Source organism: Tachypleus tridentatus, chromosome 3 (genome assembly GCF_004210375.1).
Source record: "Tachypleus tridentatus isolate NWPU-2018 chromosome 3, ASM421037v1, whole genome shotgun sequence".
NCBI classification, from domain to species: Eukaryota; Metazoa; Arthropoda; class Merostomata; order Xiphosura; family Limulidae; genus Tachypleus; species Tachypleus tridentatus.
In genome coordinates, this window is record NC_134827.1 from 27,513,916 (window position 1) to 27,536,658 (window position 22,743).

The 22,743-nt window shown below is 33.2% G+C and overlaps 1 protein-coding gene across 12 annotated transcripts in view; it reads left to right on the top strand.

Moving 5' to 3' along the window:
- The window catches only part of LOC143246596 (oxysterol-binding protein-related protein 2-like), a 65,110-nt gene extending 51,112 nt beyond the window's left edge, over positions 1–13,998 (top strand). For 3 of the 12 annotated variants that reach the window (XM_076493596.1, XM_076493594.1, XM_076493599.1), the window contains 6 exons: positions 365–483; positions 2,140–2,425; positions 3,098–3,214; positions 5,814–5,937; positions 7,880–7,970; positions 13,428–13,998. In XM_076493596.1, the coding sequence (XP_076349711.1) occupies positions 365–483; positions 2,140–2,425; positions 3,098–3,214; positions 5,814–5,937; positions 7,880–7,970; positions 13,428–13,542 (852 nt within the window). In that variant the 3' untranslated portion in view covers positions 13,543–13,998. Of the gene's footprint in view, positions 1–364; positions 484–2,139; positions 2,426–3,097; positions 3,215–5,813; positions 5,938–7,853; positions 7,971–11,327 lie in introns of all 12 variants that reach the window. The other 9 variants (XR_013026055.1, XR_013026054.1, XR_013026053.1 and 6 more) reach the window with 9 other exon arrangements.
- The last annotated feature ends 8,745 nt before the right edge of the window (positions 13,999–22,743 follow it).

Genomic DNA, 22,743 nt, shown 5'->3' on the forward strand with positions numbered 1-22,743 from the left:
CCAGGAGCTTCCAGGGCCTTATCTCAAACCCTTGATCCAGGTCATAATGGGTGTGCCTGTGTCCTATGTTTCCTCACTTAACTCAGTCATCTCGGGAAAAGCAGGAGAATGCATGAAACTTAATCTAGAACCCAGGAGCTTCGTGGATGCCTCCAATTTTAATTTGCCTCTTACATCTCTGTATATATTTTTCAAATTTTCAGAATGCAAGAACAGAATTAATACTATAAAGTGAAACATTTAAAATTAACGAATCATGTTATCAATTAGGTTACACGAAATTTAAAAGAGAAACATTTATTAAACGTGGTACCCGCCAATAGCCACATGCTGTTAATGTGTGTTGTTTTTATTTCCGATGTAGTATGGCACGTTAGAATTGACTGGTCACGACACTGGTCTTATTGTTGTTCTGAACTTTAAACAAGCAGGCTGGTTTTGTAAAGATTTGCATCGGATAGAAGGATTTATTTACGACAAGCAGTGAGTATGCATTTTATTTTTGAGTTTCAAAGCTTCAAAATTCTTTATCATTAATTGATTTTGCATAAACTTACTGAATTTCTGTATTTATTTATGCAAGACATGCTAAAACTAGACCATGATCCATTAAGCCTGAATTCATATAATAATTTATTAAATCATATGATAGGTAATGTGTTTTGAATATGTAATATGCCTCACTGTCTTGTATATTGTACTTTTGGAGTGTGTTAGAATACCATAAATATTCATAGAGGTACAGTTCAGAATCTGATAAATTTCACCCATACCAGCCTGTTTCTGCATGTATATTTTGTACCAAAACTACCCTGTACGTGAAGTCAATAAACAGTCATTGAATGGAAATGTAAAATATCCCCAAATCTCAGACTTTGGTTTAGTAATTGGTAGAGTTATTGTTTGTAAATGAATTTTTGAGAGAAATTATTCAACCTTTAGAAAGAATCAGGATGTGTGTAGACTTTCATTTCTCTGTTTTCACTGCTAACTTTGTGACTTAAAATTGATTCAACCAGATTCAGTATCTTCGTATTTAGGTTATGACATTGATGCCTGTTTGTTTGGAGCATGTCAGAATACCATAAATTATGAATGTAGTTTATCCACAAAACCATATTAGCAAACGAATTGCTAATTTAGTGAAATGTTTTTATCACTTAACTCGTGCAAAGCATTTTTCCATAATTTCTATCTTATGTTAAAGGTCTAATTTTCTTTCCAGTGGACGAAAGAGATGTATTTTGGTGTTGCTTTAATTTGCAAATGAATTAAGTTAATCAAATGTGAACTGTTATAATCAGAAGATTTCAAAGAAAGTTGCTCAAACTACTAATATGAAAATAAGATTAAATAATTGAGGTAGAACAAGACAATTGTACATTTCACAAATACAAAATTTGTTTGGCTTTGTCATTACAGACATTTTATTTTGTATCAGACAGTGCTTTTAATATTGAAACCATGATCATGAATAACCAATGTATTTGTGAAACATAAAATTGTCTTCTTTTCCTCAATTCTATAATTGTTTAGCCTTACTAAGTACAGAGTCTTTTCAACTGTTAAATTATATAAAATGAGGTTTACTTTTAAAATAATTTCTAAGCCTACAACAAATTAGAAATATGTATCAGCAAATGTTTGCTCTTATGGGAAATCTTGAAGTTTTTTACTTGTTCTTGTTCTCCTAATTTCTCTTATCATCATTGTATTGTTTTGTGATATTATAACTCAGATGACAACTTTGTGGCTACTTTATCACGCACTTGAGTATTGACTAATACTTAGTTTTAGAAATATCAGAGGAAGCAAATCATAAAAATAACATTTTCATATGATATGAAGGCTGTTGTCAGTCAAATTAAAAACTTGTATTGAGATATACAAGCTGTAAAGCTATATGCAAGTCAGATTAAAGCTACATCTTGCAGTATGAAAGCCGTACCTTAGTCTGTTAATTCCAGTCAGACTTAAAACTAGTGTTGTAAAATAAATGTACCTGATGTAGTGTAAATGTTGTACTTACTGTCACTATTAAATACTTTTCATGTTTTTTTTTGTTCATATCACTCAAAATACATTAATTTTGGTTGTTCTGTTAATAAGTCAGATGTTCTATACAACCCATTTGTACAGGAAGACAAAACTTCGGTTCTTGTATGGAAAATGGACAGAATATCTGAAGAGTGCTGAAATTGAAGCATATGAGGATTATATTTGCACACATCCAAAGAATGTTTGTCCTCCTGATAGAGCACAACCTCTAAGTGGCCAGAACACCTCAATGTTTAGTAATACTCCAACAAGCAGTCCAGTCCACACTCCAAAGAAAATAGCTGAAAAATTTCATAGCTTTACAAGGTGTTTTTCAAGCAGTGCAGGCAAAGCAGCTAGTGCAGAATACTCGAGCATTTTGTCTACAGTAAGTGTTAAGTGTATAAATCAATATACAGTTAACAATAGATAATATATACCTCAACTTTTAACATCACTTTCATGGCTAGTTGCAGTTGTATAAATCAGTCTTTTTTTCTCTTTAAGAATGTAAGAAGTTATTGAAATATTAGGTTACATTCAAAGAAACAAATGTAAAAATATATGATGCAAAAATTTCTCAACAGTAGTATTTACTGTTATTTATTAATAACAAACTGTCCTCTTCTTGACAACACCAACATTTCGGCTAACATTAACTGTACAGAACAAACTGTTAAAGAATAAAATGTTTCACTTGATAAAACATTTTGTAGTTAAATTACAAACATTGTTAGTAAATATTCCATTTACATTTGTTTTAAGCAAGGTGTACCAGAAGTTAAATCGTGATTTATTGTTAGTTAGTTATGTTTATGTGCTATATTGTAGAGATAATTTTATAAACTTAAGTAATCATTATAGCCTTTAAAAGGCACGTAGGGCAGAAACAAACAGTGGACTTTCATTTTTCAAAAGATGCACATGATATTAATAGATACCCACTTTTACTATTGATGTCAAATAATCTGGAGACATTCAAATGCAGGATGTAAATATTACTAGTTATTTTTACCTCCATTTTGGCATCATTAATTTTTATTATTTTTTCCCCTTTCAGCCTGTCAGAGATGATGTTAATGGCATAATACCTAAATGTGATTCATCTTTGTCATTAGACATACTTAATTCTGTAATACTGTGGCAAGCTGATCCGAGACCAGAAAACTCTGCTAAGGTTTGTTAATAAGTTTCGATTCTGTGTAATACGTAAGTAAAATGTCTAAATCATACAGCTTGTATAAAAAGTAATTAATGCTAATTATCCTGCTGATCTTAAGCTTATTAACTGAACATGCACAGGTTGTTGAATATAATTCTCATTTCACTCTGTGTACCAACACAAAGTGTAGTAAGCTGTTAGTAACATGTACAAGTCTATTGTATGCAACAACTTGGATGTGCTATAAAAGTAGTGGTACTCGAGATATGTCTGAACTAACTTACCTGATGATGCTAGTCTGACTCGGACGCTAACGTGTTGAAGTTCAATGTTACATTCAAGTAAAGAATTTATTAAATATGCTTTTGTCATTATATAGATTGTATAATTCATTTGATTAACATCAAGAACTTCTAAGATGCACACCTGCTGGGTTTTTTTCCTCCAATTATCCCTATATATTGTGTACGATATTTAATGTCTTCTAATACGAACTGACATTAAATCAGCAGCATAAGGTAAAATAAATTGTTGGTAACTCTGACACCAGTTACATAACAGCACTATGTAAAAGCAAGTATAAATATATGGAAGTACAAAACATTGTGTGGATGGGTCATGGTATCATATAACTACAGAAGTGATGGATTTAAGTTTTTAGTGTTTTTGTTCTACGTAAAATATGTGAACTGGGAAGCGTTGAAAGTATATTATTCTCATTAATGTCTTAGTATTGATGTAAATACACGACAAATCAACTTGAAATGTTTATTTAATAAAGAAGCTCGAAATCTAATCTGTTTATTGTTGAGAGAAGCGAATTTGTTTCTTGAACTAAACGTGAAACAGGATAACTAATCAGGAATACAGCACTTAAGTAACCATTTGATGACTAATTTGCTTTTCTTATTACCAAAATTGACTATTGAGAATAGAAATATGTTTTAGTGGCACTGTTTTACACTTAGTCTGTTTAAAACATTGAATAAAAGATATTTTCAAGAATCAATGTATTAAAATTACAGTTGCTGTTTTAGACACCTAAAATAATCTGTGATGATGAGAAAACCCACTTGTAGAGAAAATTATATATTTAAAAACAGCTGATATGGGTAGAGGAAGCACTAATAGAGGAATGAACAATGTTTCACTATGACCAAAGAAGGTCTGAATGTTGTTCGCTCCTCTATTAGTGCTTTCTCTACCCATACCAGCTGTTTTTAAATATATAAAGACACCTAAAATGTTTGTGTACCAAAAACAAAAAAGTGATCGAGTTATTTATAGTTGTATGTAAACCAGAAAAAATTAAATATTTGTGTTTTAGAATTGCACGTACAGAAAGTTTTATATGTTTATTGATACATTTATTTACTTAGCTGTGGCTGTTCCAAATGATGGTTTGGACTTTGTACGTTTACATTTGTATAACAAAATACTGTGATAATTAATGTATAAAGCAAATGCAGTTAAATCAGATGTTACTTTTGAACTGCATGCTTGGTCTGGACATTTACGAGTACAGAAGAGGCATCTAATTATTCTCTGTGAGAGGTTGAAGTAAATATAAATAATTAAGGTGGCTGCATTAAACATTTTGCGGGTGCACATACTGTAGTATTTAGGAAGTGAACACGCTTTAAAATTAAGCATTCTTTGTTTGATGTGTGGATTACAGAGAAGAAACTAAGATGCATTTTGGGTTAGTTTAAACTTATAATATCCCCCCCCCTTACTGCCATTTCTGGACATACAGTATGCTTAAATTTTGTTTACTATTTAAAGGTAACATTTGTTTATACAGCTTTGCGTAGTAATTTGGAATTGTTATATTTTAATGTTGAGTAGTATAATCGTGATTAACCTTAATTGTCCTTTTTTAAGTTAATGTATTTTTGTTGTGCTTTTATGTATTGCTAAGCATAAAATAGTGTGCATCTTTTATTTTATGGCATATAATTTCATAAAAACAATATACTTGTAGGCTGCATGAAAAACTTTGATAAATGTAAGTTGTGGAAATTAAATAACAGGAAACGTGTTCTGGAATTTAAGTACATAAAACGTATAGTTTAAGTTCATTCTGTGTTGGCACTTGCATTTAAAATATTACAACAAAATGCACAGAAAAACACAAATCATACTGAGAACAAGAATGTATAGAATTATAAGCTGTACGGTATACTTCGGCTGCATTTTTAACTGTAATTTATACTTCCAGAAACAGCCACTTTGAAGACATTTATTATTTTTGTAACTCCATGATAAGTAGTGTAAGGAGAAATGCAGGCTGCAATAGGTCTGAAGACGTTGTTTCCCATGCATTTAGTGAAAAAAGAATAAACACATTTACACCTGTTTTGTAATGTATACAGATAAACCTAGAGATGCTTGCATGTTTCAACATTGCTACTAAATATGGTTTTCAACATCGCTCTAAATAATTATTTTGATTAATTTTTGATTTTTTGAAAGGTTAAAACCAAAAATGTTGTATGCAAATGTCAGAGAATGCTAATGTTTTTTTCTCGTAAGGAAAACAACTTAATGTGTCCTGATATTACATTCGCATCTTAATGTGTCCTGATATTACATTCGTATCTCTGTATTTCAGTATTACTATTTTACACTCTTTGCCATGGCTCTAAATGAGTTAGATGATGACTTAAGACATCAGCTTCCTCCTACTGACTCTCGTTTAAGGCCAGACATTCACAAACTTGAACTACGTGACATTGGTAAGATTTTACATTCTGAAAATTTTTCACAACTGTATTATGTTTCACAGTGTTAACAGCCAGAAAACATAATAAGTTTTTTTCTTATTTTTGTCAAAAAACAAAAGGAAACCCTTAATAAAACGAAAATTCGAATAACTTTCAATATAAAGCAGGTGTGGAAGACTGGCTGATTCATCCATTCAACACATGGGAAAGACAGAGTGGGAGCAGAACCTATTTGCATGTTTATCTGCATCACTTTATTTCTTCAAAAAGTTAATGTGATTATCTCTGTTCTCTTATCTTTGCTTCAGTTATCTTAATTTTTGCTAAGCCTTTTTAATTTTATTGTGCATCTATTTACTTTTTCTTTCTCTTGTGAAGTACTTCTTTTTCTGAATTATTTCTGAACTATTTTTAGTTTTATTCAGAATTTCACATATGTTTTATTTTCATAGGTGGCATCAGAAGTGTTCAAATGAAATGAAAAGCTGAATTTACTTGTTGCTGTAAGCTTGCCATCATTTAACTGGAATTTGAACCAATATCTCAAAATCCTGATTTAATATATACTTGTACTGAAAGAGCTTAGTATAAATATAATAATTTTTGTTGTTGTTAGGAGATCAAAATCCCAACTTGACTGGGCTTTGAACTTGAGAGTTCAGTGCTATAACCAATGAATCATTTTGACTTTCTGTGTTTTGAAATCTATTAATAGTAAATATAAAGGTTTTCGTTTTATTACAAATATTGAAAGAGCTTGCTCAAAACGTAATCTCTTGGAAAACAAAATTATAAAAAGTTCCAACTGCATTGATATTTGAAAGTGAAAGTTATGCTTGAGGTTTAGATGCTCTGACCACTGAGGCAACTTGAGCACTGCCGAGAGTTACCAACAGTGGCTTTTTATGTGAGCATAAGAGATGCAGCTTTGTGGACTTTTTTATCTGTTTTTACAATGTCTTTCAAGCTAATGCCCAAACAGTAAAAGATCTGGGAAGTTCATTGAGATGCTTGGACTTACTTCATTCTTCCTGATGTAAGTTTGTTTCAATGACAGTCACATTGCTTAGCATCAGTACATTATCATGTTTAATATTTAGCATGATTGTTGACACAAGTAATAGTCATGAAAAGAATACTGGACCTGAAACATCAATTTGTTGATTGTGGATTGGTTTGTTTTTGGATTTCACACAAAGCTACTCGAGGGCTATCTGTGCTAGCTGTCCATAATTTAGTAGTGTAAGACTAGAGGAAAGGCAGCTAGTCATCATCACCCACCACCAACTCTTGGGCTACTCTTTTACTAACGAATAGTGGGATTGACTGTCACATTATAATGTCCCTACAGCTGAAAGGGTGAGCATGTTTGGTGTGACGGGGATTTAAACTCGCGACCTTCAGATTACGAGTGAAGTACCTTGACCACCTGGCCATGTTGATTGTGATTAATCACAATGCAGATTCATATCCTAGTTGTGAAACTGACTGTGACGTCATAAAGAAGCAAGCACAAAGCTAAGAAAAGTTTTGTTCCTTTGTCACATGGTACATTTTTTTTATGCTATTTGGCAATTTTTTGTGGTTACTTGTGGAACACATACTGGGTATTACATAGGCAAGCTTCAGGTGTATACTTGATTGTTTAGAAACTTACGGAATTGTACAGTCACTTCAAAGTGTAGGCTAGCTTGTGCCAAGAGGCGTACTTCTTTATTCGTATATGATTCAGTATCATTATGTTTATTTATTTCAGAGTTAATGACTGTTTTTCATTCTAGTATCTGGTTCACTCTATGTGTTATTATATGATTTTACATGTATTTTGTCAGCCCAGAAATAATTCCATTAACCAGTAACTTAAAGGAATGGATATCATATTGTATTGATAATGTAATTAAATACATTTAAATTTTTCATTATTAAAGGTTTTAGTAATATTTTCTATGAAAAGATGGCGCTGCATATGACAAGAACCGATTAGAAGAAAAACAGCGGGAGTCAAAGAAGCAGAGAAAAAGGGAAAGAAAAATATGGGAGCCAAAGTGAGTAATAATTTACTGATTTTAATTATTTGATTTCTCGTGATATAATGTGAGTCAAGGAAGTAATTAAAGTAATAATGTGAGTCAAGGAAGTAATCAAAGCAATCTTGTAATAATGCGAGTTAAGGTAGTAATCAAAGCAATCTTGTAAAATTGCGAGTCAAGGAAGTAATTAAAGTAATCTTGTAATAATGCGAGTCAAGGAAGTAATTAAAGTAATCTTGTAATAATGCGAGTCAAGGAAGTAATTAAAGTAATCTTGTAATAATGCGAGTCAAGGAAGTAATTAAAGTAATCTTGTAATAATGTCAGTCAAGGAAGTAATTAAAGTAATCTTGTAATAATGTCAGTCAAGGAAATAATTAAAGTAATAATGTGAGTCAAGGTAGTAATCAAAGCAATCTTGTAATAATGCGAGTCAAGGAAGTAATTAAAGTAATCTTGTAATAATGCGAGTCAAGGAAGTAATTAAAGTAATCTTATAATAATGCGAGTCAAGGAAGTAATTAAAGTAATAATGCGAGTCAAGGAAGTAATTAAAGTAATCTTGTAATAATGCGAGTCAAGGAAGTAATTAAAGTAATCTTGTAATAATGCGAGTCAAGGAAGTAATTAAAGTAATAATGTGACTCAAGGTAGTAATCAAAGCAATCTTGTAATAATGCGAGTCAAGGTAGTAATCAAAGCAATCTTGTAATAATGCGAGTCAAGGTAGTAATCAAAGCAATCTTGTAATAATGCGAGTCAAGGTAGTAATCAAAGCAATCTTGTAATAATGCGAGTCAAGGTAGTAATCAAAGCAATCTTGTAATAATGCGAGTCAAGGTAGTAATCAAAGCAATCTTGTAATAATGCGAGTCAAGGTAGTAATCAAAGCAATCTTGTAATAATGCGAGTCAAGGTAGTAATCAAAGCAATCTTGTAATAATGCGAGTCAAGGTAGTAATCAAAGCAATCTTGTAATAATGCGAGTCAAGGTAGTAATCAAAGCAATCTTGTAATAATGCGAGTCAAGGTAGTAATCAAAGCAATCTTGTAATAATGCGAGTCAAGGTAGTAATCAAAGCAATCTTGTAATAATGCGAGTCAAGGTAGTAATCAAAGCAATCTTGTAATAATGCGAGTCAAGGTAGTAATCAAAGTAATCTTGTAATAATGCGAGTCAAGGTAGTAATCAAAGCAATCTTGTAATAATGCGAGTCAAGGTAGTAATCAAAGCAATCTTGTAATAATGCGAGTCAAGGTAGTAATCAAAGCAATCTTGTAATAATGCGAGTCAAGGTAGTAATCAAAGCAATCTTGTAATAATGCGAGTCAAGGTAGTAATCAAAGCAATCTTGTAATAATGCGAGTCAAGGTAGTAATTAAAGTAATCTTGTAATAATGCGAGTCAAGGAAGTAATTAAAGTAATCTTGTAATAATGTGACTCATGGTAGTAATCAAAGCAATCTTGTAATAATGCGAGTCAAGGTAGTAATCAAAGCAATCTTGTAATAATGCGAGTCAAGGTAGTAATCAAAGTAATCTTGTAATAATGCGAGTCAAGGTAGTAATCAAAGCAATCTTGTAATAATGCGAGTCAAGGTAGTAATTAAAGTAATCTTGTAATAATGCGAGTCAAGGTAGTAATTAAAGCAATCTTGTAATAATGCGAGTCAAGGTAGTAATCAAAGCAATCTTGTAATAATGCGAGTCAAGGTAGTAATCAAAGCAATCTTGTAATAATGCGAGTCAAGGTAGTAATCAAAGCAATCTTGTAATAATGCGAGTCAAGGTAGTAATCAAAGCAATCTTGTAATAATGCGAGTCAAGGTAGTAATCAAAGCAATCTTGTAATAATGCGAGTCAAGGAAGTAATTAAAGTAATCTTGTAATAATGCGAGTCAAGGAAGTAATTAAAGCAATCTTGTAATAATGCGAGTCAAGGTAGTAATTAAAGTAATCTTGTAATAATGCGAGTCAAGGAAGTAATTAAAGTAATCTTGTAATAATGCGAGTCAAGGAAGAAAAGCTTACATTTTGTTTTTCCCAAGTCGTACGTCATACAATAAATGGATTATAATTGGTACTAAAATATGTGTTTTATTGTTGAAAAATGATGACCAGATGAAATATAAAAAACATAAGTAAGTTTAATGATTAAATCATCTACTTCTGGTAATGTCCCTGTCTTGAAGCTGCTTCAAGCCCATTCAGTGACGACAGAAAGTGTTCGTACCCCTGTTATCCGAGTGGTTGTGTGCTCATAACTTAAAAAGTATCACGATTAGGCCAATAGAAGTATCGTATATTATAAGTATTATACTAATATACATCTATATAAATGTTTATGTAAATTATATGACAAATAAACTCTTTATAAATAAATAGCCAAAAATAGGAGGAGCAGAAAGTGTTCGTACATTTCAGAAAGTGTGAAAAAACTGATATTCTCATAAAGGTTTTGTTTAGTTTGGCGAATAAACTACATTATACCATTCCAGAACTAGACACTGGGTTCATAATTATTGGAATTTAGCCAGCAAAAAATGTTTTTCCGGCAATTTAGCGCTGTCTCCGTCATTATCTGCTTGGTCATCATGGTAAACAGGAAACGACTGTCCAGTGATTTAAAAAAAAAAACCGAATTATTTTAAAATACAAGTCTCGTGTGTCTCTTTCCGATATTGCTACACAACTTAATGTGCTGAAATCTACTGTTCAAAGCATAATTGCCAAGTTTAAGCTTACAGGATCAACTGCTAACCTTCCTCGTTCCCCGATCTCAACCCAATTGAAAACGTTTGGCATGAGTTGAAGACCGGGGTTCCTCAGCGTCATCCGAAAACCTTGCAAGAGTTGGAGGCCTTCTGTAAAGAAGAATGGAAGAAAATACCAGTCGAATACTGTCAAACGATCATGGAGGGCTATGAGGAGAGATTGCGCCAAGTAATTCACCTGAAAGGCTACACAACTGACCATTAAAGTAGACACACAAACACTTTCTGCCTCTCCTATGTTTAGTTATTTGTTTATAAACAGTTATTTTTCGTTCAATTTACATAACAATTTATGTAGATGTGTGTTAGTATAATATTTATAATATACTATAGTTTCATTATCCTGATCGTGATACTTTTTAAGTTACGAGGAAAAAACTATTCACGACGCAGGGGTACGAACACTTTCTGTCGTAACTATATGTTTTTCAAAGTCTAAAAAGTAACATTCTATTTCATTCAGAAATTAACTCTTGCACTTGGTTTAGATTCTCAAATTACTTGCACATTTGATTTTTTAATGTGCTCACTATTAGAACTTCAACGTATCCTTATCAGTTTTACTTTTTTTTTAAACTTAATATTGTTTTTATTCAGAAATACTTCTGATAATCACATTACAAAAGTTTGAAGTCGAAGAAACGTCAGGTTATCGTCTTACGGTATTTTTCACAGGTGGTTTAAACAAGAAGAAAATCCACACACCAAGACTAATGACTGGATTTATGCAGGAGGCTACTGGGAACGAGAATTTTTTTCTTGTCCAGATATCTTTTGATAGTACATGATTTCTATCTTGCAGTTGGGTATATTTGTGTCATGAAAAACAAGATTGTCCCTTCAAGTGGGGATAGATATGATAAATAGTACTCTTTAATTAATTTAATATACTGAATAGGTTAATCCCTTTTAAATGTTCATATTTTAATATGGAAAAATTCCTAACAAGGTAGCTGAAATAAGTGACTTATGATGCAGAAGTTTTCCGAACTTGTCTATTTTTATATTGTAATTAAAGTAAGCTGTTTTTCATCAAGTAGATGCTTTCATGTTTATTTGTATTTTTAACGATTAATATTAAACTTTTTTCTTCAGTCCAAAGAGTTACAAAAACAAATGTAATTAATTAGAAAACTTTCCAAGTACGTTAAACTTGTACTGACAACAAATCATTTTCTAACTTGTTAGAATTTTGTGGATTAAAAATTACTTTTTTCAGGGTTAATATCTTAAATAAATGTAATATAAATAATTGCTTTTAAATTAGTGATTTTTTAAAAAAAATTATCATTATATCGTCAATTTGCATCAAAATCCAATGTGTTTTATATTAACAAAAGTGCTTTCAAGATATTAATAAAACTGTCAGTATCTGTACATTGGTATAAAGGTACAAATTTTGTTGTGCTGGTATTTTGGTCGAATAAATGTTCAGAACATAAACAAATGTATTTATTTCTAGTGGAAAGAACAGTTACAACTTGGTCATGCTCCACTGGTCAGAATAAGGTTTCTTAAATAAAACAACTTGCAAAACTTAGATTTATTATTTTAATTTCAAACCACGTGTTTTATTAGTAACTTTGTGCTAAAAAAAAGTACTATATATATTGTTTTTTTTTTGTAATAAACTTTTGCTTTACCCCACGATAACAGAAGAACAGAAGGTATTTTCTGTAAGCATGATGTGTTACATCCATGTTTTGTAAAAACAACTATTTCCCTCCACAACCAATTAATTTTCATTCTCATTGTACTACTTTTGATAACAGTTTGTAACATTTTAATTATTGTATATTTTGTTTCATAATATCCTTAGCTTACAGAGCACGGTTTGTCTGCAGCAGTGAAGTGGTTTATAATGAACAAAACACAGTGCTCGGAAATGTATTTATTACTTTATGGAATATATAGCTTTATATGTTATTGTTTGAGTATGTGCGAGATTTTATTTTAGTTGGATGAATTTATTTAACCAAACCAGACCTCAATATAGCTAGGGTAAGAGTTAAACATTGAATGAATAACATAAACTAATATATAAGCAGGTTAGCAGTTATAAACTTCCCCAAGCTAGTTGCTCCTGTAACTTAAATATCATACAGGGATTAAAGTGTTCTTGACTGAAATTTTGAAATATTATACGTGTATTTTCTTCATAGCATCAAATAAACTTTTATTTATAGTTGTGTATTAATCTATAGGCTTTAGTAAATAGTTTTTCATATTAGTTTTTTAAATTTAAACAAGTAAGCTATAATACAAATTTTAATTGAGATAAATGATGAGGGAATATAAAGTAGAAACAGTTGGCAAAAAATAGCGATAAATATATGGATGTATTTAGATTAGAATGTGGAAGTGTAGTGCATATTTAAACTTTCTTTAACACTAACCATTAACCATCACAAAGATATGTTATCAGAATACTATCCAAAATATTTTATATTTTTCATAGGTACTAATTGGGGTTGTAAGTTTTAAAAATCTGTGGAAATTTAAGAAGAACTAAGTATGTTTTACGTTTTTATATGAAAATAAAATATTTATTTTGTATTAACATTGATGTTGCATATCAGAAAGAAAAGTACAAATGATTTCAGGTACTTTGTTTTCTCCTATTCTGTTTCAATAACAAAAACTAACTTACATGGTTGTACTTTAATAAGCACTGTTAATTTCTTTTTATTGTTTTAGTGATGGTTACGAAGCATCTGTTACTTTCCTTCCAGACTTAGTTTCTTGTCAGTGTGTGATAAGAAATGTAAGGTTTTTGCGTGTTGATATTTGGAGAAAAACGTGTAATATATAACCATACTTTAAGTAACGCAAGTTTTAACTAGGCTTAAGACTAGGAGAAACATGTTTTTGTCCATCTCAGTTACTAAAGTGAAACTACTTATGAAAAACTTACAAAATTAAATTGAAACATTTTACCTTCCACTGCTGGTGTCTTTAATTATAAAGCTGTCAGTTTTTTTTTTTTAAATTTCACGAATACTAAGTTCACCATAAAGTTCAGTCTTTCTATTCTTTACTTTTGATTGTGCATGTCTTTATGCTATAAACTGAAGTTTATTAGAAACATAATTCTTTGGAGAAATTCTTTCTCAGGTTTATAATTTTTTTTAAATCTCTTCATAAAGCATGAAAAGTTTAGATGGTTGTATAAAATGCCATCTATTGTGTTATTTATTTTAATAATAATATTTTGATTAATTTGAAATTATTAAAACATTTTAGGCCTAATAAAGAAAATATACGAAAATTCGATCAAGTTCTGTAGATTATTTGTTCTCTCGACCTTTTTTTTTTATATATATATATATATATAAGATAAACCCTTTAATTTGTACGCTAAATGTTCTAACAAGATGTTACTGCAACCAGGATAAAACGAAAACAATTGTTTGAAATATATAAACAAAATTTCAAAATAAAACTTTAAAAAACTAGAATGCAAATTTGATCACTTCTTATTGCAAAAAAAAAACAAACCGTGCTTAGCCAGGTTTAAGTATAAATCTTAAAAAACAACAACATAAATTTCAATGCTATTAATTTCAATAACTATTTAAGAAGTTAGGAAAAAGAACTAAAAGAATAAAAAAATACACCGGAAGATAACACAAAATTTCCAAAATTAAACCGCATCTCAATATTATGAACAATATCGTAGCTATATCTCGTGATCAAGGAAGGTTTTTAAGTTAGTGATTAGACCAGCGTATCTCAAATTTTCCCAGTTCACGGTGCTCCTAGGCAAAATGAAAAACCTAACAGTTCCGTTTATTAAGTAGTTAGGTCCAAACAACTTAGGGCATAAATACTTATTAAATACTAACAACTTCGTAGCTATTTGAAAGAATAATGCACATAAATTGTGAGTAAAAACAATATTTGTATTTCATTTTTAAATTACCACAATTACTAATGGGATTTGTGCGCCTATTGAGCACTGCACAACTTTTCAAACCTTGGAATCAGATTGGACACAGCCATCTTATTTCCTGTTCCACATTGATTTTCGCACGGTACTTCCTTTTTATCACAGCAACCGTCGAAAACCCAACTTTGCAGAGATATAACGTCGTAAATGGAATTAGGATTCACTGAACTTTGACACTTAGCAGTGGATATTCATCTTTTACTGATATCCAAAGCTCGGTTAGTTCAGTGCTGCCAAATTTTGGTTTTAAAGTCTTGTCACAAGACAGCTCAATAAGATTTTCTTCTTTTGCAGAGGTAAATTAGATGGGGCCATAGTCTTGAAATGGGTCTTGGATCCATGCAAATTTCTCTATATATTCTGGAAAGTAATTTTTAAACCAGTCATTGAGCTGTGTTAGGTGCTTCACAAAGAGATTTTAGTTTGTGGGTCAGATCAACTTCATTCGGTGTAACAAACTGCTGCAACAGGGAAAACGGTCTTTGCCATCGCAGTAACTTTTTCTAAAGGCTGAAACCTTCTCTGCGAGTTTCAGATAGAAATTCAATGCATTCAGTTTTTCGAAGAGATTACACAGTTATGCTAATTTTGACAAAAAATCAGTATCCAAAAAGTTTTTAGCACATTCATGTTATTCTTCGAAATAATAGTAGCGTTCCTGTCGTAATTCGAACATACGGGAAAGTGCATTTCCACTAGAGAGCCCTCGCGAGCTACAATAGTACAACAAAGATGTGTGCTCAGATCCCATATCCTCACAAAGTTTTTAAAAATCCTCGCCTTCTGTGATCGAGATTTTTACAAATTTCAACACACATTTTTACAAGAGTAGGCTCAATAGAGGACTCGGGTGATTTGACGCAAGGGCTTCCATGGGGATTATGCAGTGGGTCCACAGTGCATTAAGAGCCTTGCTTCGTACGAGTGCGTGCAATCATCCGTAACAGCCAGACACAGAGGGACCACCATCGGCGCAGACGAGAACTAATTTGGTCCGGTCTAAGTTGTTTTCACACATTTAAGTGTCAGGGATCGCAAACAAGTCTTGAGCCTTTGTACCTGCAGTGATATTTTTACAAAAGAGGTCTTCCACAATTTTGTCACCGTCCACGAACTGTGCGTAACAAATCAAATGAGCATCCTTGTTTTTATTCATCACCTCATCTAGCTGTAACCCGAACTGTTTCCCTTTCATTTTGTCAATTAGCTGATCGTTGAGGTCTTTGGCCATGTGTTGGATTCTACAACTAATAGTATTGTTGGATAAAATCACCTTTCAAAGCAGTCTTCCTACAGGTTCACCAACCATAATGTTCACCATATCACTGCAGCCGGTAAAATCAGTTCTGCGATGGTGTGAGACTTTTTACATTTCGCGTCTCTTTACGTCACCTTGTAGGATGCTAGTAAAACACTGCTTGGTATTGATGCGCCCCCCCCCGCTAGTACATCGCTATGTCTCCGGATTTACAACGCTAAAATCAGGGGTTCGATTCCCCTCGGTGGGCTGAGCAGATAGCCCTTTGAGGCTTTGCTATACGAATAAAACAAACAAAGTATTGATGCGTGTTTCAGAAATGTACCTTTTTGTTCTTTCAATTATTTTAACTTTCTGGTAAAATAATCACGGTATTTTTCTAGCCATGTTAGGATGATTGGTTTTTAAGTGACGATTTAGTTTACTTGGAAGCATGCACTCTGTATCCAACACTTTTAGACGCAACACACACCGCGGACACTTCATGATTGACATCTACCGAAGTAAACCAAAATCTAGATAATTATCGTGGTATTTCTGTTTCTTCACATCTTTGCCACTAGTCTGTGGTTCGCCATCCTTTTCTTCACTCCCACACTTCTTATTAATGTTCAAAAATCTTTCCATTTTTATGCACAAGAACTATAAAATCAACAAAATAATACACTGATCTTCACTCGACCTCACAGACACTTGATCACAATATCCTTCAGTTATTTCGATTATTGACAGACCCGGAGAGTCGACAGGCATTTGTATACAAAATTTAATAAACGACAAAGATCGATAACTTGCTGGCGTAGCAGGAAGTACAAGTAACAAAAACATATCTCAAACATTCGAGAGCATCATCGAAAGGAATGTAGAGCGGTCTAATATTAAAACTGTGAACTACCTCGAGCTAGTAGTTCGCGAGGTGTCCGACAGATGACGATATCACTATGTTTCCCTCGAAAATTTGAAATGTCCGCGGCGAACAGTTTGGAAACCACTGGATTAGACCATGATGTTATATTTAATGTGACTAGTTATTATCAAAAATCTAAATAATCTTTCACAACATTAACATTTGTACGTAATCGCTAGGGGGAATTCTAGTTTCAAAATAAAACATTCTCAAAATCAACCTGCTAGGCCCGGCATGGACAAGTTTGTTAAGGTGTGTGACCCGTAATCTGAGGGGAGCGGTTTCACATCCCCATCGCGTCAAACATGCTCGCCCTTTCAGCCGTGGGGGCGTTATAATGTGACAGTCAATCCCACTATTCGTTGGTAAAAGAGTAGCCCAAGAGTTGGCGGTGGGTGGTGATGACTAGCTGCCTTCCTTCTAGTCTTACACTGCTAAATTAGGGACGGCTAGCACACATAGCCCTCGAGTAACTTTGTGCGAATTTCAAAAACAAACAATCAACCTACTGTAGAGAGAAAGCGAGTTATTGTTTTTATACAATTAAAATTCGTAGTTGATAGCAGAAATTATTGAAGAAGTACGCTGTAGAGCGTATGTCTCTGCTACATCAAAAAAATACGAAAATTTGTCCGTATGTACGTCATTAGCAACGGACACGGCTCGTGTTTGGAAAGACAAAGATAAATAATAACATTACAAAAATCCACCAAGCTTCCTCAAAATATGAAATTTTCTTAAATTAGTAAATTAATAAATTAAATTAATGAAGAAAATAATAGTTTGGAAAATCGGAATTTGATTTTTTGTGATATCGCAGTGACCTTGACCTCTTCTCCCCAAACAACCAGTCTCATATCATCGGAGTTGGATCATAGCTCAAATACATACCAACTTTTGTCAAAATCCATTTGGCCGTTTACGAGAAATGTTCCTGACAAACACACACAGCGTTAAACAAAACCTTAGTCAACTTTTGGTGGCGGAAGTAATAAATGAATGGTAAACAAAATCATAACGAAATAAAAATAGAATTTATTATGCCACAGTGCAACTAAAATCTGGGAGCCCAAAGAATGAGGAATTGTTGTATGATGACAACAACATACGCCATCTATCCATACGCATTGATTGTGGTTTTGTTTAGTTTGCTGCTCATTCTTTCTTCAGAACTGTGTTAGTGTCTAAGCAGTAAGAAAAAAAGTCTAAATCTTTTAAAATAATGGAACTCATTATATATCGGGGCAAAGCAAGACCACTTGGTCAGCGTGTCAGATTATAAATTTCCAACAAAAAATAAAAATCCACTCTGATGGTAAGGTATAGTGCGAGACAAATCCCATTATTCGGTTAGGCAAGAACAATCCACTAAGTGGCGGTGGGTGCTGTGGATTAGATGCATTCCTTTTAATTAATCAGTTTAAACTTAGAGATAGCTAGCATAAATACCCATTAAAAATATTGTACAATTACCCCAAGACTTTGTAACAATTTGTTACTAATCTTCTGGGTCTACCAATTTAAAATAAATTAGGAATTGTTTGTTTGTTTTGGAATTTCGCACAAAGCTACTCGAGGGCTATCTGTGCTAGCCGTCCCTAATTTAGCAGTGTAAGACTAGAGGGAAGGCAGCTAGTCATCACCACCCACCGCCAACTCTTGGGCTACTCTTTTACCAACGAATAGTGGGATTGACCGTCACATTATAACGCCCCCACGGCTGGGAGGGCGAGCATGTTTGGCGCGACGTGGGCGCGAACCCACGACCCTCGGATTACGAGTCGCACGCTTTAACGCGCTTGGAATAAATTAGGAAGAAGAGGTCAGAGAAAGAATAGCCAGAGGCTCACAGAAGATGGAGGTAATTAGAAACAATCAGGAGTTTACAGGCTCGTGTGCTACAGGAGTAGTAATAACACTGAAAAAAAGAAAATATAGCTGAGCATCCACAAAAATGACTGATTTTTTTCGTTATTCGACGTGGGTTGTTTGGTCATACCATTGCTTGGTTCACTGAAACTTTGTACTCCACATGAGAGCCAAGAATATTCTCTATTGATGTGTAATGTTGTTTGTGCTCTGAAATATTAAAATAATTCAGTTCTTCGTGATAAGCTTGAATTTTTTAAATATTTAATTGCCCTTATATTTTAACACAAATTGTTTTTTCGTAATTAAGCACGATGCTCCTCAATGGGTTATCTGTGCTTTGCCCATTACGGGTATTGAAACCCTGTTTCTAGCATTGTAAATTTGAGTGTTGGTGGGAGTCAACACAAGTCCGACTTATGACTATTTAACAGCAATAAGACCTAACTAGTTGAAAGTTAAAATAATTACAAAGCTCTTGTTTGCTTGACTTGTAGCTGCTAATTTGGTTCTCTCGTGTAAACTCAAGAGAGCAGTCATAATATGCACACTCTATGGAGCCAATATTTTATCAAAAATCATAATGGCATTTACTGTGATTGATGCTTTTATATCTTGCACAACTTTCAACTGGTTTGTAAATAGAATTATCCATCAGAGATTTCAGTATCTTAATAGACTCATTCGTTGTCAGCTACAACGCGCCTATAGGCCATCGGCAGCTGCATAGTATTAGCGAGAAAATCATTCTACATGGTACTCGAGTAACATGAATTAAAACTTTGGAAAGAAAAGAAAAAAATCATTGGACAGTAAATTGTTAACTTGAAGATGACCTAAGAAGGTTATCACGTTGTTCTTTGTTTTATAAAAGTGTTATTACCCATACCAGCAGTTCTGAAATAGTTTTATTCCAAGTGGGTTTCTCGTCATCACAAATCACGAATTCTACCACAGTTTTCCAGTGCGAAAATATCTTTTATATATAGTGTGTGTGTGTGTATAATAAATGAAAATGTCTATTTTTTATTTTTTTAATAAATCAAACCATGAATTTACAAGGATAATGAAAATGAACACCTCTTCCTTCAAAAATGTTAAAAGTGGTAGCTACTTTCACATTTAGTGAGTAAACAATCGGAAAAGATATGTTGATAAAATAAGTATGTTGACTCCACACGACTGTTGAGGTATGTTCCAGTCAAACTGATTTTATGTATTGCAATGGGACAGGTCCATAAAATAATAAATATTTAATTAGGATATGTATTAGGGAATAATATTGAAACTCTGAACATTCTGCACCAGACTGTTTAATCTTTTATGTTCCATACTTCACAAGAAAAGTTGTATTTATCCAGAACAACTAGCTGTATTACCGTGACTGGTCACTTTCATTCAAACATGGGTGAAAATATGACCTTGAAGCACCATCTTTCTCAACACTGAAGGACACTGCTGTCGAAATTCTTACAAAAATCCACCAAGTTTGCTCAAAATATGAAATTTTCTTAAATTAGTTATAATAAAGAAAAAAATAGTGTGAAAAATCGTTAACTAATCTTAGATCACTTCAAATTATGCTAACCAATGTTACATCAGTTATGGGTTGTGTGGACATATTACTTAATTTGTGAACCACACACAAGTGGCCTCGTACCATTATAACAAGTATGGATGACATCACAGAGCCTTTCAGTTTTACTTCAAATACCTGGAGATCGTTAGCAGTAACAAAGGTCGAAAACCATTTGATAACAAATGTACAGCACACCTCCTTGCAGTTGTAACTGCTAAGAGTTCCAAATACTTCGTGCGTTGTTCGTCGATATGAGCTTTGTTGCGTGACAAGGATCCCCTATGATAGTTTAAGGTCTCCAACTGCCTTTTCTGAAGCTTTCAATGTTAATCATAGAATAGAATCTTCTGCTGTATCGTTTCATCACTATGACAATAGTCTTTACTCCCACCCAGTGTTCAGAATCAGGACATTCAGTGAGCGAATAAAGTCTCACCATTGAGCAAGGCATCCTGTCTGCATTTCTATATTGTGGGTCTAGATAATGATGCATGATCCATTCATATTCTTACAATGCTGTTATCCTGTTTGCTATCACCTCGTACTTCTACAATGCTGTTATCCTGTATGCTATCGTGTTATTTTCCTCTAGTGCTATTATCTTATATGCTATAATCTCTTTGGGGATTTTAAGTTCATCAACCATATTGATGACACATGGCACACTTCATCTGGCAACTGTGATAAAATTAATTAAATTCTTCTATCACTGGCGTTAGTTCTAGCAGATATTCATAATATTGTCATGGATATGCTAACACTAGGGATTCCACTAAATCATGCTTTAGGGACTGGAATCATTGTTAGCATGGTTAATTCCATATGTAGTGTGCTTCCACTTTATTTAGCGCTAATAATGATGAGGTAAACTTGAAGAAGATAGCCATAAACCATCAATAATGTGAAAAAAACTCTTGTTTAGTCATAGGTTTAATTAAGTTAGTCTTACACCATTATTGTTTCACAAGTATCTGTGGGGATTCCTTTTCTATTTGCAACCTGACCATAAAATTTCAGTTCCATACACATGTGCACCCATTTTGTTTGTTTAAGTTTGAATTCCTTCTTTTTTCTACTAGACCATCATTTTCAAATCTCTGGTTGCAGACTCGAATATGAGACAAAATATTTCACTCATATAATCCTTTTTGGTGTTAACTCGGTAAGCTTCTTGAATGTGGTGACGCATTACACAAGCCAAATGGCATAACGCTAAACGTATACAATATATTTGCCGTGTCAAAAATTTTAGGTCGGTTCTTGTTTTGTAGCTCCTCTTGTCACCATTCAGCTATCAGGTCTAACGTACTGAATAAATGGCCCACTTTCTAATGCATCCTGACATCCATACCTTTAGGGTAATGAAAAGACATCAATGCGAGTTACTACATTCAACCATCTAACATATCTTCCTTCTTCACCACTGGAGATGTCAAAGCACTCTACAAAGCTTTTCACCGAACAACAACATACAAACACTTAAAGAATCATTGGAGCCTAGGATAGGATGGAACAGTCATCTCAGAAACAAAAGTTAAAAAGCTTTTTTCAAAGTCAGCCATCTGAAGCAGTTATCTATCTGAAATGATTCAGATCATCCTTTACTATACCCTTGAATGTCAGCAGTATCATATATTTCACCTTATTAGTGGGGAATTCCTATTATGATATCCATGATATTTTCCTCACAACTTCCAGTCACTACCTGAACAAGATGCCTCAACATTAAAAACACAGCATAGCAGACAACTGAGAATTAAAGTTACTTGAAAAGTACATGTGTGTGAAACATTATAGTTGTTATCGTATGATCAACGTCTAGAAACAAACAAAAAAGAAAAAAAGTGAAAGGTAAACAGCGTTGTTAAATACAAAAACCTCCAGGTGTTAGTTGTAATAAATAAAGAAGCCAAAACATGGGGTTAGAAGCTAATAACTCCATTAGTTAATTCTACAAATCCTCATTCTCATTAGCATTGTGATTAAATAGTCTCTTTCAAAGTATTAAGTCATTCAAGTCAAGAAACCAAAGCAAAACAACTCTATTTAGTTGAGTGGTATAAAAACACAACTGAATAGTGTTAATCCATCTAACACAGGTCCGGCATGGCCAGGAGATTACGGCACTGGACTCGAAATCAGAGGGTAGCGGGTTCGAATCTCCGTCACGCCAAACATACTCGCCCTTTCAGCTGTGGGGACGTTCTAATGTTACTGTCTATCCTACTGTTCGTTGGTAAAAGAGTAGCCCAAGAGTTGGCGGAGGGTGGTAATGACTAGCCGTCTTCCTTTAAGTCTTACACTGCTAAATTAGGGACGGCTAGCACAGACAGCCCTCGTGTAACTTTTTGCGAAATTCAAAAACCAAACCAAATCCATGTAACCATGTATACAAATGAGAAAAGAAAGCTGTATAACTAATTTTTGCCATTCCTGCTGACTCGGCATGGC